Source organism: Mus caroli, unplaced genomic scaffold (genome assembly GCF_978045245.1).
Source record: "Mus caroli unplaced genomic scaffold, Mus_caroli_1 scaffold_2, whole genome shotgun sequence".
Lineage (NCBI taxonomy): Eukaryota > Metazoa > Chordata > Mammalia > Rodentia > Muridae > Mus > Mus caroli.
In genome coordinates, this window is record NW_028227257.1 from 51,094,949 (window position 1) to 51,119,525 (window position 24,577).

Sequence of the window (24,577 nt, forward strand, 5' to 3'; positions counted from 1 at the left end):
AGCTCTTTGTTGTAGATCTGATTTAACTGCAATGCCTGGGAGGGAAACCTGAGAACCCCACCCCACCCCCACCCCTTTCTGGCCTAACAGCCACCTTCCTGTGTCTACCAAGAGGGTGAAGCAGGTGCTCTGCTTCCGGTGAGAACCATGGCCTCATTCTGGGCCAGTTGGAAGGGACCTTCGCTTCCCTTAAGGCTGCTTGCAACTATTTCAACGTTTCTATTTCATCTGGAAGGATTCAGGCTGTCCAAACACTGCGAATGCCAGGGAAGGAGCCGTTTCCCTTTCTCTGTTACTTCAGTCCGGTGACTTGCTTCCACCGCCAGCCTGTTTTCGGGTGATCAATTCCCAGGAATGTGTCTGAGACTGCATCACACACAAATGGCTCCCTGAGGTCAGTGGTCCAAGGTCTTTTGAGGTCCAACCCTATCTTTGCCTACTGGCCCATTCTGAAAGTGGGCAGATCATAAGCCCTGAAGGCATGGGAAGAAGCCAGAAGTGTGAGCATTTAGATCCCTCAGCTTGGTCTCAGCATGCCTACAGCCATTATCGGTCCTTGGGAGACGCTGAGCGGTCTTACACCTGGACCCTTTGGGAGGGGCTAGTGTGACATCGGCTTGCTAGAGATGCGAAAGGTGCCCGGCATATCCATTTCTTCACAGGCTCCAGACGGGCATTCTGCACTTCTTATCTTGACGAGCAGTCAGAGGTATTCAAGGGCCTGGCGCCCAGGCTGGCAAGTGCTATATCCTAACTGAAGGATAGCTATCATCACATTCATGTGCGTCCCAGGCTGTGCCATTCAGTTTTGACTTGAAGAGGGCAGTGGCAGTGATGATGAGAAAGGCTGGCAAACCAAGGCCTGGGCATGGCCATCTTTCATCTTTCCATCTCCTATTGCATGAGTACTTACTGCTATATGGAAGTTAATGGTTAGATGGGCAGTCTTTTTTTCTTTAAAAAAATGATGTATGCATGCATATATGTATGCATGTGTGTATATATATATATGTATATATACACACATATATGTATATATATATGTGTGTGTGTATACATGTGTATGTGTGTATGTATGTATGTATGTATGTATGTATGTATATATGTATGTGTAAGGTTTCCTGTTGGAGGTCCTGGCTGGGGGCATGGCTTAGTTGGAAGAATGCTGGCCTAGCGTGCGTCAGAATCTGGGCTTGGTCCTCAGCACTGCATATGACTAGGTGTGGTAGTCCACATCTGTAAACAGATGCATAGCATCTAAGGGAGTCAGGGGAGTTAAAGGGGAGATAGGCATTTTATACCTGATCAAGCTGCCCTCTAACAGATTGTTTCAACAATGTGTGAGCTCAGAGAACTGGCCCTGTATTTTTCTTGAACAGTCAACCAAAGAACCTCAGTAGGAGGACCGAAGTGACATTCCCCAAGATGTAAGCGACAGAACAACCAGGTGATGTCCTGGTGATGGTTTGGGCTCCAAGGCAAACAGTGTTAAAAATATGTAAGAGATTAGGGGAATTTTAATTTCAATTAGATATTTTATGACATTAAGGAATTTACTTTGTGAAAATTACAGGAGTTTTGGGTTATCTTTCTTCTATATTTTTATATGTTGGATTCTATTTTTATTAATTTAAACTTTTTTTCAAAGATTTATTTATTTATTATATATAAGTATGCTGTAGCTGTCTTCAGACATACCAGAAGAGGGCATCGGATCCCATTACAGATGGTTGTGAGCCACCATGTGATTGCTGGGATTTGAACTCAGGACCTCTGGAAGAGCAGCCAATGCTCTTAACCGCTGAGCCATTTCTCCAACTCCTGTTGAATTCTTTTAAAGTTTATTTTTGTTTTATGTGTATGGACATTTTGCCTGTGTGTGTGTGTGTGTGTGTGTGCACCACATGTGTGCAGTGTCTGGATCTCCTGAAGCTGGAATTACAGATGGTTGTGAGCCTCCCTATAGGTGCTGGGATCTGAACCCAGAGCAGCCAGAGCAGCAACCTTTGAGCCATCTTTCCCACACTGAGGAGGAGTCTTACTGCTGCTGCTGCTCCTCCTCCTTTCTTCTTCTTCTTCTTCTTCTTCTTCTTCTTCTTCTTCTTCTTCTTCTTCTTCTTCTTCTTCTTCTTCTTCTTCTTCTTCTTCTTCTCCTCCTCCTCCTCCTCCTCCTCCTCCTCCTCCTCCTCCTCCTCCTCCTCCTCCTCCTCCTATTATGTACTTCTGGCTGTCCTGGAACTCACTATGTAGACCAGGCTGCCCTCATAAAGATCTGTCTGTCTCTGCCTCCTGAATACTAGGATTAATGGTGTGTACGACCACACCTAGCCTGAATTTTTTTCTTAATGGAAAAAAAAAACCGTTTAAAATGATTGGCATTTTTTCTGACTATGAAAACAGGAGAAAGATCACCTAGTGAAGCAATTGAATGGCCCCTGTGGGGAAGTGCCTCAAGATGGTGGTAAACTACACAGGGTTTTACTGCTCAAACACTTTCTTTGGTTGCCCCTGGGGCCAACGGATCAAAAGGAAGGGCTATGGCTTCTCCAAGCTCAGAAAGCTGCACACCCTGAAAAACATGTCCATGGGCTGGAGCCAGCTCAGTTGATGGAGTGCTTGCCTGGCTTGTAACAGAGAGTGAGAAGTTCAAGGTCATCCTTGGCTACTTACTGAGTTCAAAGCCAGCCTAGGTTCCATGAGGCTCTGTCTCAGAAGGAACAGCAACAAAAAGCAAACAACAAACAAACAAAAACCTCATGCCCTTCACAGAGAGAAAAAGGAAACTCAGGAAGCCAAATGGCTACTTTCCACAGCCTAATGGAGCGCCTCTGCCCACTGCATCTTTAACAGAGTCGTTAGTTATGTCTAATTTCCTTCTCTGCCAAGTAGGGTTCATCACCCTCTTTCCAGTTATTTGACTGCACAGTGGGTACTGGCCAGTTATTACAATGTTGCCAAGAGTTTCATTGGCACTGACATTTTGTGTCTTGAAGTAAACAGCTGTAATTAACATTATTGTCCCCGGTGGTCACAACACACAGCTACAGAACTGCTGATGTGGACATTAAACTGGGCACACTCAGCAGATGCTGGGGCGGTTCTAATGCCGGTCATAAGATTGCCGAGCTCGGGCCTAATGGAACTGTCTTGGCAGGAGAGATGTTCTGAAGACATCTGTAATCGCCCCCACCCCTTGGCTCTCATAGTACTGAGACAATGGACATTAATAACGAATTCTCCCAGGAATTTCATCCTAGGGGAAAAGGAAAAGGCTCCTCTGGTACCAGCCAGAGGAGGAACTTGTCTCCCAGGAAGAGAGTGCAGGTAGTCCTCTAGTGTGTGTGTGTGTGTGTGTGTGTGTTATACATGTATATATGTTCATGTGTGTATGTTGGAGGGGGGTGTTGTATGCCAGAATGGAAACCAGAGGTCATCATTAAATGTATTCTCTACTGCATCCATGATTAGTTTACTTCATGTGGATGGTGTTTTGTCTGCACGTTTTGTCTGTATGACATGTGTGTGTATGGTGCCCATGGAGTCTAAAATAGAGCATTGGGTCCCCTGGATCTGGAGTTATAGACAGTTGTGAGCCACCACATGGGTGCTGGGTATCAAGCCAGGTCCTCTAGAAGAGCAGCAAGTGATCTTAACCACTGAGCAATCTTTCCAGTCCCTTCATCTTAGGTTTTGAAAACTCAGAGTTTGTCCTTTAGCTAGACTAGCTGACCAGCAGGTTCTGGTGGCCCACCTGTCCCTTTACTCCCCAGTGCTAGGCTTACAGGCACACACCATCACACCCTGCTTTTAGGTGGGGCTCCGAGCTCAGGACCTATGCTTGCATAGCAAACACTTGACCTGCTAAGTCATCTCCCTAGACGCACGGGTTCACACAGGCTGACAACTTGTCACACCATCTTCCCGGGAGAGACTGAAACTCAGCAACGCTGAGTCTCATTCATATCATCAAGACTGTCACTGTCCCCTGAGAAGATTCAATAGCAGCTCCTTGGCATTGCTGTGGGACTCTGGCTGAAGACAGCATCCATGGGTGCCAGTACAGGCACGGCATGCCAACCTGGGAGAGGCTGAGCCTAGCAGCATGTCGGTCCAGAGGGTTGTGACATATGAGTATTCTGTTCCATTAGCACAGGGTTAGCGTCCAGGCCCAATTTACACTTAATGAGATGGAAAATATCCAAGATCCCATTTTGAACATTTTTAAAAAATACAGTCACTTTATTCTAACCAACTCACAAATAAGGCATAGCACAGCTAGCTTAAAGCAGCCACTCAGACACCGGCCCCGCCCCGGCTCTGTCCACCTCAGTGAAGGTCTACACAGTTAGACGTGGAGCTTCGCTTGGGCTCCTACACCTTCACTATCAATTACTTTGTCTATTAACTAATTTATTTAATGATTCTAGCTACTTCAATATCAAGAAATTTGAATTCACTTATCCACCATGAGAAACATACATGCATATATACATACATACATACATATGACAGAGTTGACCAGAGTAAAAAAAGCTCCACACTATCTTGTGGCTCATGTGTCTATTTGCCTTCATTCTGTGTGTCTTTTTTTATCACCTAATATTTTGGAGGAAGTTTGAAAATATTCACTTATGTGTACGTGAGTATGTGTGTGCCTGAGTGTGTGTCTGTGTAACATGTGTGTGCAGTGCCCATGGAGGCCAGAAAAGGGTGTTGGATCTCCTGAAACCTGTCCCTTCCTTCTCCCGTGCTGGGGTTACTGGATAAACCTCTGCACGTGACTTTTATGTGGATGCTGAGGATCCGAACTTAGTAACTGGGGGATCTGAGGACCAAACCCAGGTCTTCTGCATGAGCAGGAAGCGAGAGCTCTTGACTGCTGGGCCTTCTCGCCAGCCTCTCAGAAAACAAACATCTATCTATCTATCTATCTATCTATCTATCTATCTATCTATCTATCTATCTATCGTGTGTGTGTGTGCGTGCCCGTGCACTCGCAAGTGCATGTGTGTAAGTATGCACATGTACACACACACACACACACACACACGCACATGCCACAGTATGCTTGTGAAGGTCAGAGGAAAGCATTTCTAGGAGTTGGTTCTCTCCGTCTACCATGTAGGTTCCAGGGATTGAACTCAGGTCTCCAGTCAGAAGTGCTGACTCCCATCATAGATACACAGACACCCAGTCCAGGGACAAGGTGGGAAAAGGGGAAGACCATCTCAGCCCTGTCATGGTGGACCACAAAGACACCATGGCAGGGCAAGAGACAGGTAAGGCTACAGAGCACAGGCAAGCAGATCAGGTCACAGGCAGCCATGTGAATAGGGCCTGAAGGTGCAGAGTGGACATAGAAAAAACCCACCAGGGGTCTGCAACTAAGTCTAGAAGTTAAGACTATAGATGCCCAAAGCAATGGAAAGAAATTCCTCGTGTTCACACCTCTGATGGCATTTTTATCACCCATGAGGTGTTTAACGGGATGGAAGTCCTTCAGAGTCAGGGTGAGGACCAGGCACTGGCATTTCCCTGTGTTTTCATGGCTCAGATCTATTGCTTAGATGGTTCCTGGTGAGGTCTGAGAGCTCATACCTGTGATCAACCCTTGAGCCATCACCATTCCTTTCAGGAGACTGGAAAGATGCTGGGCCCTTGGACGCTGCTTCGTGTCTTGGCTCCGCCTTCTTGAGAGGCACTATGCTTTCTGAGGTCTCAGTTTTCAAGATCTAAGTACTCAGGGCTATAAATTGTAGCATAGTGGCAGAGCTCTGGTCTAGCATCCATGAGGCCACTGATTAGATTTCTAGTACCCACTGAGGATTTGAGTCCAGCCTGGGCAATAAATATAGAGAGGCCCTAGGTCAAATGAGCTCATACCCCAGGTCCCCTCTCCACACTGCTCTTGCATTTGTGTGAGATTTATGCTCCTTTTAGCCCTCGCTAAAATCATGGGCATTTTGCCTCAAAAGATGTTCCACGGATGCCCACAAATGGTTGATAGTCATGATTTATTAAAAACTGTGTTGTAATGGCTTTGAAAAGCAATAAATTACATGTGCCAAGCCCCACTTTTCTCTGTCAAACAGTTCCGTTCTCAAGCCCAGCACAGAGAAACCTTTTATTCCCATGCCGACCATTCCTGGAGCTGTCCACACTGACCCCCAGCCTAGACCTAAAGGGCAGTTGGGGACTTTCTTCTGCAGACTCCACCAGGAGCCCCACAAACAGACTGCAGCTCCAGGGCAGAGCAGCTGTTCCCTCTTCTAGTTCCTTGTCCTAGCTGAGGCAAACCCAGGGCCTGATATTCTTGATAAGATTCAATTATTTTACATTTAAAATTTTGAAGCAGGATCTTCTCTGTAGTCTAGGATAATCTAGGCAGCCCACCCAGCTCAGCTTCTTAAGTGCCAGGATTATAGTTGGAGTTAATAAACTCAGCTTAGAGCTGATCTTTGTTCAAGACAGGTTTTGTGTGTGTAGTCCTGGCTCTCCTGGAACTCACTCTGTAGTACAGATTGCTCTCTAACTCAGACATCTGCCTGCCTCTGCCCTCTGAATGCTGGGATTAAAGGTGTGTGCCACCACTGCCCGGCTGCACATCTGGAATCTCAGCATTTAGGAGGCAGAGGTAGGAGAATCTCTGTGAGTTCAAGGCCAGCCTGATCCACAGAGCAAGTTCCAGGACAACCAGGGATATACACAGGAACCCTCTTTCAAATAACCAAGAAACAAAATTTTTTTTTAAAAAAGTTTACACTTTCTGGGGCTGGAGAGCTGGCTCGGTGTTAAGAGCGTACTGGTTGCTCCTCCAGAGGACCTGGGTTCTATTCCCAGCATCATGCCTTTAATCGCAGCACTTGGGAGGCAGAGGCAGGCGAATTTCTGAGTTCGAGGCCAGCCTGGTCTACAGAGTGAGTTCCAGGACAGCCAGGGCTATACAGAGAAACCCTGTCTCGAAAACAACAAACAAACAAACAAACAAACAAACAAAACATTCCCAGCATCACATGAGTGCTAACAACTGTCTGAAACTCCAGCTCCAAGGGATCTGATGCCCTCTTCTGGATTCTGAAAGCACTGCATGTACATGCTGCACAGAGGTACATGCAGGCAAAACACCCATACATATACAATAAAATAAATAAATAAATAAATAAATAAATAAATAAATAATTTAAAAGGGGTGCAACACCACACCCGGCTTCTAAGAACCAATCTTGATACGATCCATGGGCTTTGGAAGGTAGAGGTAGAGGCAGGAACATCAGGCTTTCAAGGCTGTCCCCAGCTGTATAGTGAGTTCAAGGCCAGCCTGGGCTTTATAAGACCCTATCTAAAAAAAGAACAAACAAACAAACAACAACAACAAAAACAAAAACAAAACAAAAAAATGAAATCAAGCCAGGCAGGGGTGGCACATGCCTTTAATCATTCTAGTACAGCTGGAGCTCTGAAGAGAGACCCTGTCTCAAAAACACCAAAATAACAAAGAGAGAAAATGCTGCTCGTGATGATGGAGACCAGTCAGGCCCTGACATAGAGGCTGACATATTCCCCTGGTGTGGCTGAGGAATGACTGAAGTACCGTGGGGATGGGGACATGGACACTGGGAGGTTTCATGAGATGTGGCATTTAGAAAGTCCAGGGCCATGGTCAGCCTGCATCCTCCGTGGATGACATGTTTGTCACTTAAGTGTGAAACTCTGAGTTTGGATCTGCAGAAGTTCCCATAGACCATGGTAGCAAGCATCTGTAATCCTAGCTCACTTATCATGAGGTCAGAAGCAGAGAGAATCCCTGGATGTTTGCTGGTCAGCTAGCCTGGCATACACAGTGGCAAATAACAAACAAGCTAGCCTGGCATACACAGAGACAAATAACAAGAGATCTTGTCTCAAATATACTGAGGGTGAGCACTGACATCTAAGGTGATCCTTGGCCACTGTGGCGTGTATTCAACTCAAACACAAGAAACACATGTGCATGTACTCACACAGACACACACACAGACACAGAGAGAGAGACACACACACACACACAGATATAATACACACACACACACAGCTGGAAAGAGAAAGAATCAGTGTCTCTGAGATGACCCTTTTGACCAGCATCCTCAAGTGTTATGGTGTAGACGGGGCAGAATAGCCATACCTCTGCAGCGGGGCCGCTCTCCTGTCCAGGTACCATTAGCAAGACACACCACACTGCTGGGTCCAACCAGCTGGAACCCAGGGTTGCAGGTAAAATGGACTTCATGGTCCACTAAGTACTTGCTTCCAAACTTCTTGCCATCTGGAGGGGCCTCCAGAGCCGGGCAGGAAACTGTAAGGAGAAGAGCGGGTATTAGGAGCTGCAGGCCTGGGCTGCAGGCATGAAAGCATGGATATCACACATAAGACCTCTCTCTGTGTTGAATGACTGCTGCAGGCTGACCATGGCCCTGGACTTTCTAAATGCCACATCTCATGAAACCTCCCAGTGTTCTTAGAGATGAAGAGGAGAACACTAGTTGTCTCCTAGTGACAACTGAGGAGACTGGGGCTCAGAGACTTGGAGGGTTGGGTGTGCAGGGCCTTGAAGTGTGGAGCAGAGTGTCAGATTGGTGAGATGTTCACTTAACCATCTTTATTTTCTCTTATCTCCAGCCTACTGGGTGTCCAAAGTTTCCTGACAGGCTCAGCCTACCTCCAGGCCGGCTCTCCCTGCTCTTCAGGTCTTCATTCAGATGCCACCACTTTGCAGATGAAGCCTTGGCTAGTGCATCTCTATCCCCAACCCCCTTGCTTTCTTAGCCTTTATGACTACCTGGGTGTGTCTTCACATTCATTATCAGTGTTCTCTGCCTGAGTGAAATCTGGCCTGTGGTCTTTCTGTAGCCTCAGCCCCAGCCAAGCTTGGCACACAGAGTATGTTCTATAAACGAGCCTTGGAAAAAATGGGATTTACTGAATCTCTGATGAAAGCTTTTTCTGGAAATGGTACCTCACACAGCAAAGGAGAGAAGTGAAGCTATGGTATAGGAACCAGTGATGTCAGACATCCCACAGACTCCATCTCCTGTCCCTTGAGCCCCTAGACCAGGGGAAAGTCACCTTTAAGCCTAGAAGGTGAAAGATGTCACCAGGAAGTCATGCAGCAGTGTTAGAGCTCTCCCTTAGTGGAGGGAAACCGGGGTGCCCCATTGTACCCCAGATAAGCAGGACTTGCTCTTGAAGCCCTTCTTCCCATCCGAACTGGGTGGAGTCACTAAAGAATGAACTTTCAGGAACGAAAAGCAATAGCCATACTTGTTTATGGAAAATAACAAACACTGTGAGTGCAGCGTGCTTGGTAGGTCAGGGTGAAAGGGTGTGCCTTCGTGGAGGGCAGACGTGGGACGCATCTAGCCTTCCAGGCTGTGAACTTAAAACCAGTCTGAAAGATAGGCTGCTGCACTAAAAATAAAAACAGGACCAAAAGCAAAACCAGGGTTGACTCTGCCCTCTGCAGAGGACAGGGAGCTGAAAGCACCTTTGCTTGCAGAGGGGTGTTTTTGACAATTTTGTGGGATCATAGGTTGCTACCTATGTAGCTATTAAGCCTAGAATAAAAGGTACAAGAGGAAATGGGCTGGGTGTGGTGACAAACCATAGCTGTTGGGAGCCAGTGGTGGGAGGGTTTTGAGTTCCAAGTCAGCCTGAGCTATGTATTGAGGGCCTATGTTTGATCTTGAAACATCAAAAACCAAAACTAGGCCTAGGGATGCAAACCATAATCCCAGCAGTCGGGAGACAGAGGCAGGAGGCTCAGGAGCTCAAGAGTATCCTTGGGTGCACAGCAAGTTTGAAGCCAAGTTATATAGCAACTTGAGCTACATACGGTAAAAAATGGAACAAGAGGGCTGTGGGGATGGCTCAGGGGTTAAGAGTGCTTGCTGCGCTTGCAGAAGACCAGCGATCCAGTGCCCTCTTCTGGCCTCCTTGGCACATGTACACACATATGCATACGTAAAACACTCATAAAGAAATCATTAAAAAAAAACAAACCTGCAACTAGGTGCCTGTCAAATATAGGAAAGAGGAATAACCTTAATACACACACACACACACATCCCTTCACACACAAACACACACACTCTCTCATACATACACTCTCATACACTCTCTCTCTCTCTCTCTCACACACACGCATATACACTCTTGTGCACACACAAGAACACACTCACTCACTCACTCACTCACTCACTCACTCACTCACTCATACTCTTTATCTCTCACATACATAATAAATACGCACGCACACACACACACACACACACACTTGTGTGCACATATGAAGGATAAACTGGTGGGGGAGAGTTTCGGGGAAGGTTCTTGGGTTTTGTTCTTGGCCCTCACCTGACGTTTTGGGACCCACCTGGAGGTGCATCCGGAGTCATTTTGTTAACCGTGTTTTGCAATGCAGCCAGCCGGCTCTTCATGTTTCGGATGCCTTCAGTGAAGCGGGTCTCCTGGCTTTTCAGCAGCTGCTGCAGCTGGCGGATGGTGGTGAGGAGCTGCTGTTTGTTGAGACAGCTCTGGGGAGAGAAGAGGTCATTGCAGCTGGTGACATCCTACCATCATGATCTGGGCTTGCAGAAGTCTGAACCATGGGCTTCAGACTCCCTGGTGCCCTGTAAAACACCTTGGTAGATCAGCCATTCCAAGGCACCCCTCGCTTCTGGATACTCTACCTCAGTGGTTCTCAACCTATGCATCTTAGTCCCTTTGAGGGTTGAACAACCCTTTCACAGGGGTTGCCTAAGGCCATCTAAATATCAAATATTTGCATTTATAGCAGTAGCAAAATTACAGTTATGAAGTAGCAACAAAATTACTTTTGTCATTGGAAGTCACCACACCATGAAGAACTGTATTAAGGGGTCGCAGCATTAGGAAGGGTGAGGACCACTGCTCTACCTGGACAACAGCATCTGCTCAGTGAAGTTGCTAGGTGACAGCCCGGGTACACACATCATACCCCCACTTCACCTTTAGACACAACAAAACAAGGGCAGGCTTGGTGACTAAATGACTGGGTGGCTAAGCAACCATTTGAAGCCAACGTTTCTTATAATGACTGCCCTGTCACTCCAAAGACACACACATTCCTCCTTACTCTAAGTTAAGACACTGAGTTCTGGGCTGGGTGAAATTTTCCTTCCTTTCTCCATCGGACACTTCGGAAAACAAGAGAAGAGTGGGACCCAGAGAACAGGCAGGGAGGCCCGATGCTTCCTGGGCTTTTAAAAAGGTAAAAAGTAAAATGAGGGAGAGATAGAATAAAGAAGTGTTCAACAGTCAATGCCAGTTGCTGAGCTTTTTAAGAAAAGGGAATTGTGATTGTACTTAACATAGGCAAAGACCATCTGACTTAAAGCAACTCAAGCATCACGCTGGATGATAAAAGTTACAGGGCTTTCTTTCATCTCTATTGCTTTAAGAGTCGGACATCAGGGAGAGATGGCTCAGTGGTTAAGAGCTCTTTCTGCTCTTGTAAAGGACCCACGTTTAATTCCCAAGACCCATAAAGTGCAGCTTGCAACTGCTTGTAAGTCCCAGAGGACCTGATGTCCTCTGTATTCTGAGGTCATCTTCACTTACACATTCACGTACTGCGCACCCCACCCCACCCCACTAACACGCGCACGCACATGCACACACGCGAGTGCTCACACACACACAGTTGAAATAGAAATCTTAAGGAGAAAAGAGCTAGGGTGGGGGTGGAGCAAAGACAAGGAATATCCAGGAAGGAGACAGGCCTTGGGTAACTGATTGATTCTGGGCTAAGGTATTCTCCTTCATTTGGGAACTATGTGTCACAAAGCATAATCTATCTGACCTGGCTTGTATTCCACGAAGGGGGGGCGGGAAGCAATAAATACATCAACACTGTGATGACGCACGCATCCTTAGGGATGTGGATCATAGTTTAGTTTGTTTTTATTTTTCACCGAGCAACAGTTTTGTGCATGGTAGTGTGCACGTGTTCATGTATGTGGCCATGTGTGTGCACGTGAACATATGTAGAGGCCAGAGGTTGATGTTTATGTCTTCCTAGGTCCCCAACCCCAAGAGTAGGTTTTATAAGTAAAAGAAACGTGTGAAAGGCAGTGGGGCAGCTGGGCAGCTGAGGTCTGTGGCCTCTGCAGCCTGGGCCATGTCCAATCTCTCAGTGGAGCTGCTGTGACCACAATGGGCCACTCTCCCGGAGAGACTGCCAGGCAGCGGCACCTTGGAGTTTTCACCAAACACATGACTCATGCATGGGCTAGATTCAATGGATGCTTTTGACAAAATTGAGTTCCCAGTTGCCCCTGGAATTCGTGACCCCACAGGGGCTCCTTGGCCTCCACCATAACTGGGGCCCGATGAGGCACAGCCGCAAAGGCAGCTTCTGGAAAGGGAAGTTTGTTTTTCTACTTCCTCCCCCACGGTTCCTTTCCTCACAAAGTCCTGGGCGCCTAGGCTGTGGCCTGTTCTTACCTGCCTAGCACTGTGTGGCCAACCCCTCCAGACCTGGGCTCCCACACCTATCTTCCTGTGCTAAAAAGGAACCGGACGTCTTTGTGGCTTGTGGCAGTTCCATTTGGGATGTGCTTCGGCTTACAAAGATCAAGTTCTCTTCCTCCGACGCTGCTGCTTCCCTGCTTCAGCAACGGCCTGGTGGCCATGTGTGGAGAAGGCAGCCTCTATTTGTGTTTAGGATGAGGATTATGTTGGTCCCCATGTCACACGGAGGCTGAAAGGCAAGTGATTTGGCCCAGATCATGTAGCCTGGGCATCAGTGCCTTCCAACCTTCCCCAAGGAGCTTCCTCATCTGCTCCCACATAACCCCATATGGTGGGGCCTTTTTCAGGAATTTATACTAGGAATTAACACCTCTGGAGTGGACTTTTTAACTCCTAAAAAGTTGGTCAATGGACAATAAAAACAGGAAGTGAGGGAAGTAACCCTCATCACACAGATGTGGGCTCACAACACCTGGGAGAAAGCTTGATGCGCCAGGGCTCAGTGTTGAGTCAAGAGTTCTCCATTCCAAAGGCTTTGCTGGGAAGGGTGAACACATCAGAACGCGGAGTGGAGCCCCGGGACCCCAGGAAGTAAGACAAGAGGAGAGGGGGGGGGGGAAGAACCTGTATGTGACCACTGGGGCAGCCAGGTTTCTCTAATCTCAGTGCTGGCCCTAAGGACAACTGACACCAGAGGCTTTATCCCTTCAACTGTCACTGGGGTGAAACCTAAGTCTCATGTTGCATTGACACAGGAAAAAGGGAGTCCGTGAAGAAGGTTTGTGATAACTTGATGAGGAAGGCCGAAAGGCTCTCTCTGACCCATCCCTGCCTGACCTGCCTCAGGTAGTGCAAGGAAGATCTTTGTGCTATTCTGCTGGATCAACGAGAGACCAGAGCTAGCTAAGGAATGCCTTCCACGGGATGCCTGAGGCTCCTGGCCTCAGCTGCCGCTAACTGGGCAGCTCTCTGGTCCAGAAGTATTGGACATGGAGCTGGTGAGAGCCAGGCTCACAATCTGCTGCCCTAGTCCAGAATTAAGCCCACCTGACAGTGGGCTGATGAGACTGAAACCCCTGTTCAGCCAGGGCAAGTGCTAAGAGACATGAGTTTTGGGGACAAATGGGTCATGCTGGAATGTTCCCCATTTTCAAACGGAAATAGTATCTATCATCTTACTTGGTCGGGAAAGCATCCACCTTGAAAGACAATTCAAAACACAAAACTAATCCAGACAAAGAGGCACCAACGTTAACTCCCTGCTCCGTGTTACTTCCTGAGTCATCCACAAATGTGCATCTTCACTGCCATCTGGACAGGCTAGATGGCCACACAGCTGTCTGTCTGTTTGTCCCTCTTCCACTGTTACTTTCACATCAGTGGGCACAGCATGTGTCTAATTCTGTTCTCAACTTCGCTTCCCTCCCTCTGTGTACCTTTTTAGCCTGGAGGGGGGGTGTCCTTCCCCCATCACTGTGGTCTCCTACCCACCACCACTGCCTGCTCAGAACATGAGCACCTGAGGTGTGGGAACAGACCATTTCCTACTTCTCAAATATAGCCTCTGCTCAGGTCACCCAAGGAGCTGCTGAAGGCAAGAGGCAAGGCTGTGGGGCAGCGAAAGTCTGAGGCAGTGAGAAGGGGCCAGTCTTCATTGGAAGATCCCAGACTCCATCTGTACAAGGTGACCCTAGGCTCCCCACAACCCTCTGCAACAGACCTCCCATTCTGGAGAGAAATTCAGCGAGGCTGTGACTAGGCATAGGTCAGCCCCAGTCAGGGTTATAGGAGGCCCTCCCCACCCTAGGAAGGACAAAGGAATCCACTCTGTCTGGGCTCTGGATCTCACAGGTTCTCACGGGACCCTCAGGGCTTTGTTTTTTGGGGGGCTGGTTTTTATTATTTTCTCTTGAAGAGATCCCCCTCGGTTGAAGTAAGTATCTGTCACTGGGCTTTTGAGGCAGGAAAGGCAGGATGGTGGTGCAGCTCTGAACCAGCAAGCTCAAGGCCATTAGTTCAATCACCACAGAAACACAAATGAAAACCAAAACAAAGCAAAAATCTCTGGCTACACAATTGGATTACACCACTGACAAGAAGCTGTAGAAAAATTACCTCTATTTATTTTAATAACATTTAAGGTAAAACCAAGATAGGGAAAATTTTCATTTCTGAGAGAATAAAAAGACCTGGGTTTATCTTTGTCTTCTTTTCTCTTTTCCTTTTTTAGAGACAGGGTTTCTCTGTGTAGCCCTGCCTCTGATAGAACTCACTCTGTAGTCCAGGCTAGCCTTAAACCCACAGAGATCCACCTGCCTCTGCCTCCCAAACAGTGGGATTAAAGGCATGAGCCACCATGCCTGGCTTTGGGCTTATCTAAGTTCTTGTTATCCCACTCTTGAAAGAGACAACATGTCACCTAATTCAAACTCAGACATCAGAAGTGACCGATATGAAGACTTCAGTGAAGAGTGGGGTCACACAGTCAGCTCTTCCCAGATGGTTCTAGAACATGACGTCACTGCTGAGCACTGGGCAGAGGTGCCAGAGGCTCTAGAGAGTGATGAGAACACTCTTATCTGCGGCCTAGAGAGATGGCTCAGTGGGTGAGAATGGTCGGTTGTCTAGCCCTTAGGTAAAAAGCCAGGCATGAGCGAGTGCATCTGCAATCTGATGTTGTGGGAATGGCAGGCAAAAGGATCTCCTGTGTGAACGAGGTTCGCGGACAGAGTGTTTGGGATCAGGACACCTGACTTCAGGGGCAAGTGCGCACATGCGCATGCGCATACTCCCTAGCCGCCCCCCACCCCCACTTCCGCCCCATCCTCCTCAGGGAAGACCTTGTTCACCCCTTTGTCATTGTCTCTCTCACAGTATTTGCTCAAAGCCCCTCAGGGCTTGCCATGCTTTGAGAACCAACCAAGAGAGAGGAGTCTGCAAGCATACTTTATACACAGATCCCACCAGCTGACTGAGGGGCCCACAGCTAAGGATGGTGTGTGACTCCAAGATTACCTGTCCTCCATCCCAGAATTTAGTAGTCCTAGCCCTTCCCACCCCATCCAGGCTTCCTTGCTGTTGGGCTGAATTTATAAGTGAAGTCTACTTATAGGGCCTACTGTCAAGACTCCCACAGGCAAGATGTGTCGGGTGAGGGCTGGACGGTCCTTGAGGCTTTGATGGACGCAGCTGAGGGGACTTCTTCAGCATGTCTTAGCAAGGTAGCAACCACAACAGTTACCTTGCTGATAGAACCTTGAGCGCTCAGGCGGCCACAGATGACCCCTTCGACTGGAAGGGACTGCCTCTCACCCTGCTTCCTCCTCAGCCACAACTATGTGCCGCGTCAGCATATTCTTAATGGAAACACAGATGTTTTGATGCCTTTAGGTCTCAGAGAGGACAGAGTGCACCTGCCAACTCCGGCTTGCTAAGCCAAGGCTCGAGGCCCTCACCATTGAGTCATGGGGAAATTGTGTGCATTTTCTCTAGAGCTTCACTCTTAGATCAAGTCTAGGGCTGTGACTCCTCCACTGAGCACACACTTGCAGGAGCAGAGAAAGTTCGAGAAGTCATCCCAAGAGCTGCCCACAACCCTTGCATTAGTCAGGGTTCTCCAAAAAAGCACAGCTAACAAGAAATAAACAGGAATTAAACATAGTTAATATACTAGGATGTGTTTAATATGTAAGATACAACATGCATATTTGATGTGTATCATATTTATATTGTTAAGATTGGTTTATTTTTAAATTTGATGTGTGTAGGTGTTTTGCCTATATGTATGTTGCACACCAAAAAGTATGCAGTGCCTGTGGAAGCCAGAAGAGGAAGCTGCATCCCTTGGAACGGGAATTACAGAAGTTTGTAAGCCACTGTGTGAGCTACAGGTGTTTGTGAGCCTCTGTGTAGGTTCTAGGCACTGAACCCAGGTCTTCTGAAAGAGCAGCTAGTGCTCTTAACACTGAGCCAAGTCTCCAGCCTTGGTACATATTGTGTATGTGTGTGTGTGTGTGTGTGTGTGTGTGTGTGTGTGTGTGTGTGTGTGTGTGTTAGCAGGGATGGAATCCACACACTGGTGGCAGTTGTCTACCACTGAGCCGAGCCACCCACACAGCCTACAGTTTTAATTTGTTCCTTGCTGGCTGTTGGCGATTTTATATTCATACCAAACCCTTTTTGTTTTCTCAAACAGTCATGGAAACAGTAACAGTGGCGTCTCTTGTTCCTCTCTCACCGTTTAGGAAGCTGTGAGCCATGCTAGCCCTTCCTCTCTGTGACATGTGCTAAACACACGTCACATGGCTTCTCTTCCATGCATTTTCTCCTGACCATGCACCATGACATAGGAACATCTGCTGTCATAGCTATTAAGAGAAGGAAACTTTCTGACAGGGACAGAGACATACCCAAATTACCCAGCCAGGAGAAAAGCTGATCAGGACAGCATGGTCTATACTACCTGGGCCCTGCTGCCTTTTGGGACAATGCCTATGCTGGTGACAAGCCAAGCCAGGCTGTGGTTAGCAATATGCATTCTTTTCATGAAGTCAGGGACAGATGCTCTCGGGCAGTACTGGCACAGTCAGGTAACACCAACATATTAATATGCTTTTACACTACATTCTAAATGACTCTACTTCTCTACAACCAATCTTTTGTCCTTCCTCTCTCCTTCCCTTCCTCTCTCCCTCCCTCCATCCATCCATCTCTGCCTGCTTGTCTGTTCCCTCCATCCATTCACCCTTCTCTGCCTGCCTGCCTGCCTGCCTGCCTGCCTGCCTGCCTGCCTGCCTGTTCTCTCCTTCCTTCTACCCATCCCTGCCTGCCTGCCTTGCTCACCCTTAGCCTAAGACAGGCGACTCGAGTCTCATGCCCAGTAGCTCCCTCTGGATGAATATATTCTTACAAATGGTGATGTCCATGGTGTATGTACAGCCCATTTTCTGAAACTGGTGGTTTTGAGTGCTGTCAAATTATGGGTGCTATTTTTCCTTAATAAAATATATCCAGTTGAGCATACCTATAATCCCAGCACTCGGGAGGCAAAGGAAAGAGGATTGCTTCTAGTTAGAGGCTTGCCTGGTCCGCATAATGAGGTCTAGGCCTGACAAGGGTTAGATAATAAGATTTGTGTATGTATGTATGTATGTATGTATGTATGTATGTATGTATGTATGTTTCTTGTCCTTATTTTAAGTCCTAGGAGGTTACTGAGAGCATAGGTTCTGGAAGAGGATATGAAAGGATATGAAAGTTCTATTCACTCAGTATCAGCCTCTGTTCTCTGAACCCTAGGGCTGCATAGGCTGCCCCTTTATACTTACAGATCATAAACCCAGCATAAAGAAGTCTGAGACAGGATGGCTACAAGTTTGAAATTAGCATGGGCCACAAAACCCCATCTCATAGTTTTAAAGTGTGTGTGTTGGCAATGACATGCTCAGTGGGGCAAATGGCCAGTAGACAGGTCCAAGCAAGCATGTCAGACAGGAAGTGATGTCAGAGATGTTTTGAATTGGTGATCCATGGAGGAGCATGAGCAGGACCTCAGAACGTTTATGAGAGCAGAGAGGCCCTGTTTCCAAGTCCCCGGGTCAGCAGGCAGGACCACAAGCCCAGCCAAAGTAGAGGGCCAGGATGCACAATCCTCCAAAGAGATGTCCTGGCTAAATGGCTAATTGGAAAGAGCAAAAGGAAGTAGTCATGGTAACATAACGTCCATAACAGACTCAGCAGCAGGGTAACATACCAGCAAACTTGGAAAGTTAGCAAGACAGGAAGTTAGCCACAGTGGACCCCCTGGCCCTGTGGCAACCCACGGAAGAAAGTGCCCACCTGTGGAGACAGAGGGTCTTAGACATACAGAGTGGCCTCCTGGGTATTTCAAGGTGCTGGGAAGCACAATGCTTTCTGGACCCTGACTGAAATGTCTGCTCTCTTGTGAACTAGCAGTGGCAGTTCTATATTTAAATGTCAGACTGCCTCTCATGTGCGGAGGCCACCAGAAGGCCACCACCCCTGCCATATTTATGTGGATTAAGGGACTTTCTGTCGTCACACTTGCAAAGTCAACACTACCCACTGAACCATCTCTCTAACCCAACTAAAAGCATTTTAAATGACCCCAAATTAAAATAATTAGATACAACTCGAACAAAAACAAGTTTCTGTTTAAAAATATGCTGATGGACGGGCGGTGGTGGCACACGCCTTATTCCCAGCACTTGGGAGGCAGAGGCAGACGGATTTCTGAGTCCAAGGCCAGTCTGGTCTACAAAGTGAGTTCCAGGACAGCCAGGACTACACAGAGAAACCCTGTCTAAAAAAAAAAAAAATATGCTGATGGAAAAAAATCAATTAATATCTAAGTAAATGGGAAGGCATACTGTATTCACAGATTTGAAGGCCCACTGTCCCAAAATTGATCTATAAATATAATACAATACCAATCAAAATTGCAGTAGAGTTTTTATATATAAAGAAGAGATTATTCGGAAAGTTTTAAATTTTCTGTTATATTTGTTTATATACTCTGTGTGTGTGTGCACATGTGCGTTTTTATACACGTGCCACCAATGTGTGGCTGAGCTCAGAGGCCACGGTTTAGGAGTCAGGAGTCAGTTCTCTCCTTCTCCTGTTTGGGTACCAGGAATCAAAGTCATACTGTCAGGCTTGGCAGCCAACTGCTGAGCATCTAACAGCCCTCACTCTAAAACTTTTAATGAAAAAAAAAAAAAACCAAAGAACCTAAAAGAGGCAAAACAATTTTGAAAAGTAATAATAAAGATGAAAACCTCACTTTCCCCTTCAGTAAATATCTAATAGTATATGCATGAGTGTGCAAGTGTGCGCACACACACACACACACACACACACACGGAAGTGAATAAAGACTTTTTTTAAAAAGATAGTATACTGTTGATGTAGAAAAAAAATCTCACATTCATAAGAGGCTAGGCTTTGCTAAGGCAACTCAATGATAATTTAGTAGCGTTTCCATAAATACCATTAGAATATTTGAATATCCCCATGCAAAGCTGTAATCTTCCACTTAAATCCCATACTATTAAAGGAAGTTCAAAATGGATCATAGTGAAAAGTAGAAAGCTATGAACATTTTAGAGGAAAAGAGAAGAAAAATGTTTTGGCTTTGGGTTCTCAAATTTAATTACTAAAATTCTGGTCAATGAATAGGACTTTATTGAACTTTGCTCTACAGAAGACACCCAGTGGGGAGTGGCTGTGCACACCTGACTGCAGCACATGAGAGGTAGAGACAGTCAGGCTTAGGATTTCAAGTCCAGTCTTAGCCGGAAGCCAGCCTGGGCTACATGAGATCATCATTGTCTTTGAAAGAAAAGAAAAAAGCAGTTCAAAGAAGCTACAAACTGAGAACAGATTTCTAATTCACTTGTATTTAGAATCTAAAAAAAAAAAAAAAAAAAAGCTCCAAACTGAACAAGAATAAAGACAAATCCATTGGGCAAGTGGCCTTGGCAGCCCATGACTATATCTGGGCTACTGGGGAGGCTGAAGGGAGCCTACAAATTGAACATGTGACCTCCATCTCACAAACAAAAGCAAAAGGAGGATGGCTTGAATAGGTGCTTGACTCAACTATTCATGTGGCCACCAGCACCCAAGAAAACACCCCACAGCATTTGCCAGTCGTTAGGGAAACAAATGCAAGTCTTACAGAGATCGCACTAGACACCTGTTGCAATGCTTTGGGGTGAAAACCCTTAGTAATGTTACTATTGGCAAGGAAGCAGAGCAGCTGAGTCTCTGCTAGGTCGCTGGTGGGGCATAGCAGCTATAAAATCGAGTTTGAAAATTCCTTGCAATATTAAACATTCATTTTCCATTTGATTCAGCAATCCCTCACCTACATATTCATACTGGAGAAGAGAAATTTATATCATGCAAAAATCTATGCAAAGCTTTTTTAAAAAGTGTGTGTGTGTGTGTGTGTGGTGTAACTCATCCAGCTTTTTATGTGTGCTCTAACAATCAAGCTCAGAGCATCAGCTCTGTGTGGCAAATGCTTCTCTCTACTGGCCAGCTCCCTTCTCTGATCCATGTTGATTTATAGAGTTTGCTCATGATAGGCAAACTCTAGAAATGACACTAAGGCGTTGTTCTATAGGTGAACTGATAAAGTGTGCTTGTCCCTACATTAGATAGTATTTGGCAATACAAAAACACCAAGCTGGTTTTGCTCAGTGTTTTGTCACAGCACTAGATGTCAACTAGAGCACCACCATTACAAACATGCTTCCACCCATATGTACACATGAAAACACAGTTATGTCCTCTGACATATGTACATAGATATACACTCACTAGCACATCCATACTTACACTGTAGTACTCAAATACTTTGACACATGGGCATGGGCGTGCGCACAACCATGCATTCATATACAAATGAAATAACACACACACACACACAACCATGCATTCATATACACATGAAATAACACACACATACACACACTAGTACACACACACACATACTAACACACATTCCCTCACATACCCTGACACATGCATATATGCACATTCACCTTCATCACACACAAGGCAATTGTGAATCCACAGACACATGCATGCATAGACTCACACACTCACACAGATACACACCTATAATGTCACTCTTAGGTGTCACAAAAGTAAGCAAAGTGGGAACATTTAGAGACAGAGAGGAACCCCAGATAGGGCTTCTCCAGGGCAGCTCACACTGGCTCCACTTGGAGGCCCACTGGCCTCTGCCAGTGAAGTCCCTTGCCCATCCTAGCCCATCTCCTAAATAAAAGAGATGATCCCGAGGGTAATTTGCATCCTTACTGCTTGCCAGCAGGTCTCATCGATGGATCTGAGAACCTTGGGGTCTATACCGTCAGGTAGACTCCAGGTACACCACGTTACTTGAGATCCTCGTGAGTCCCATACTGTGTCCACTGAGAATTCCTCTAACCCCAAACTTTTCTTGGGCTGTAACTGACTCCACATTGTGACTCTGAGAGTTGGGATTGCTCTTGGTCTCGGGTGTCTTTTCTAGGGAGATTAGTCCTACCTGAGGTGCAGCCTGGACTAACCGAACCAGAGTCATTGGAGGTAAAACTGGCACAAAATTTCTAGAAGTCTCTTGGGTCGTGTCATGCATCGCCAAGATCTGCCTAGAGACTGATCTGCCCTTCAGGGGGCCATAGCAGGAAAACAGAGGCAGAGTGGAAAGCTATGTGAACAGGGGGTCAGCACGGTTCTGGAAAGATGTTATTCTCATAGCAGAGCTCTGAAGGATGACAAGGAAGAAGGTAACACAGACTTCCATGTGCTTCGTTCCTCTGCTTCCCAGCCCGGAGCTGGGAGGACGAGGGAGCCCCAACCATTCACTGAAGGTCCGTTTAACTGGAGCAAACATGGGTGGCTGGTCCTTTAGCCTCCTCTGGTTTCACCTACAAATGTTTTGCAGATAAAGAAGGCTATGCTTGGCGGCGAGGGGCTGAGAAAGCCTGGCCAGGGCACGGCAGGGATTGGATCTTAGTGTCGCAAGAGCATGTTCAACGTGAGGCAAGCTCAGTGCTGCCTCTGCACCAGATTCACCAGTTGCCCTAATCTCACTATTTCTCACCTAGCCCCGTGTGACAGATGCCCACCCACTATCATGAGACAATTGGTCTCAGGAACGTCTCCTCTTCTCATGCCCTGCCCCTTTGCAGCCTGGGATGGAGGAGCCCAGTGGAGATGTATCTTCTGTGCTTCTGGCACTGGGCATGGGATGAAGGTTTGGTTTGGTTTTGTAATCTGCAAAACTAGGGAGATCCCATTGCTCTGGTGGGTGGGCTCATAGTAGCCCCAGGCTGGGTCCTGGCCATTTGGCTGTTGAGCAACTTCCTGTGACTCCCACTCATTACCTTCCGCACTAACAGGAGCAGGTATGATCTAAACCAAATTCTCCAGGCTTGGAAAGCCTTGCTGTACCCCAAGGGACTTCTCAGTATCCCCGGGGAAACTTGCCAGTGCACAGCAATTTAGCCCCAGAACATGGAGCATGGACAAAGATCAGGTCAGAGTCCAGCCAGAGAGGGAATTTATACCACTTCTTCCTGACTGGGTGGTCTTAAAGAAGGATCTGGACACTCAGCAGGCACCCAGCTTCCCTGCACATCCTGCAGCTGTTTATGCTGCTGTTGGCATGGTTGAAGAAGCTGCTTCAGGATCCTCATAGAGGCAAAGGACCTCTGTCTGCTGAAACACGTTTGATGGAAGCTGACCTGAACCTGACAATACAAAGTCTTTTATTTACAGTCTCAATGTTAAAAGTCAGTTTCCAATGGTTAATAAAATAATAATAATACTTCTTATTATTGTTGTTGTTATTATTGTTATAAAATCTAGCCAAGCAAATAAATCCAGTGGGATTTGGACACATAAATGTCAAAAAAGAGAGAAAGAAAGAAAGAAAGAAAGAGAGAGAGAGAGAGAGAGAGAGAGAGAGGGAGGGAGGGAGGGAAGGAGGGAGGGAGGAAGAGAGAGGGAGAGGGAGAGAGAGAGAAGGAGAGAGAGAGAGAGAGAGAGAGAGAGAGAGAGAGAAGGAGAGAAAGAAAGGAGAGAAAGAAAGAGAGAAAGAGAGAAAGGGAGAAAGGGAGAAAGGGAGAGGGAAAGAAAAGACCCTGCTGTTCATATGGGTGTGTAAGAAAATATAATTGCAGCTCTGAGGCTTCGGGTACTCAGGATAGGACCACCTGAGGATCCATCAGGCCACTGCTAAGAATTTCTGAGAGTGGTTAGGGTGTGGTGGCAGCAAGAATATTTCTGTTAGAAACGTAAATGTTGGGTTTGGAGAGCACGAACATTCTCTAACAGAATTGGGCGGCCAGGTGTTCTCACCAAGACCCACAAAAGACCAGTGTCTCAGAAATTCTTGGGTAACTTTCCCGGGCTGGCGATTCCCACGCGGAGTCACCTTCTCCTGCTGGGCTGCAGCAGCCCAGGTCGCCTGCAATGACAGATGGAGGACCCCGCTCCTCTCTCCATCAACCAAACCCCAGCCCTAGACTCCGCTCCAAGTCCCAACTCCAGCACAGGAGTGGAGCATGGCATGCCCTGGCCTCGGCGCTCGCTACCTCCTCGGCGCTACCTCCTCGGGAAGCCGGACTCCAAGACGCACTGCGGGGGACACTGACCTGGAAAGCCCGCGCTCCGGGGCTGGCGAGGAGCAGCAAGAGGAGGACAAGCGCGCGCTGTGAGCCCGGTCCCATCTTGCCACTCACAGCCTTGCTGCTGGGGAAGGCAGGTCGCTGTTCTCTGGCCGCGGTGCGCGGGTCCCTTGCAGCTCCCAAGGCCACTAGTCCTCAGCCGCCTGCACGGGACTGTCCCGACGACGCGGGGAGGCGCCAGCCCTGTGGCGGAGGCGAGAGAGGAGGGGCTGTGGAGCCTGGAATGCGCCTGGGAGCGCGCCCAATCCTCTGCTCTGGGAGAAGAACGGGTGCGACGCCTCGCGACCAAGGGTGGCCAGTGTCCACCCTGGGCTGCCCCACTGTCCGCAGTCCCCACTGCCCGCCGGAAAAGACCTAGGCCTCTGCCAACTACAGTGGCTGATTGATGAGCCAAATTTAGGACTGTCCCATTTCAAAGCCCACATAAGGACACCTTCCTCTAGGACAACAGAGAACAGGGTTAGTATGGCAGAAAGATGGCCTTCAAAAATTGGCCCAGGTTAGACCGTGTCTTCTTAAACCGTGGGCCGAATAAATGAGAGCTGAGTTACTGAATTTAGCAAATGGTGAGGCACGAAACCAAAAATTAATTAAAAATTATTAAAAATTAAATAATGAATCCAAGGCATCCTTGGTCTCCATAATTGCTACTGGTCAGATGTCCAGGGGCACCACGGGAATGATCACACACTCGCATACGCACACGCACACACACACACACACACACCCCTAGGACACTTGGCTCAGGTCTCAGACTAAGTTATGTTATGAAATGAAGTGTTTTTACTGTACACGCTAAGTTTTTTGCT

General features: G+C 47.2%; 1 protein-coding gene across 1 annotated transcript in view; it reads right to left on the bottom strand.

Annotated features, from left to right (window-relative positions):
• Window positions 1–23,913, bottom strand: part of Fbln7 (fibulin 7) — a 32,169-nt gene extending 8,256 nt beyond the window's left edge. The window contains exons 1-3 of the mRNA XM_021156440.2: window positions 23,736–23,913; window positions 10,406–10,565; window positions 8,162–8,332 (exon numbers count right to left, since the gene is read on the bottom strand). Coding sequence (XP_021012099.1) covers window positions 8,162–8,332; window positions 10,406–10,565; window positions 23,736–23,810 — 406 coding nt within the window. The 5' untranslated portion in view covers window positions 23,811–23,913. The remainder of the gene's footprint in view (window positions 1–8,161; window positions 8,333–10,405; window positions 10,566–23,735) is intronic.
• Window positions 23,914–24,577: the final 664 nt, after the last annotated feature.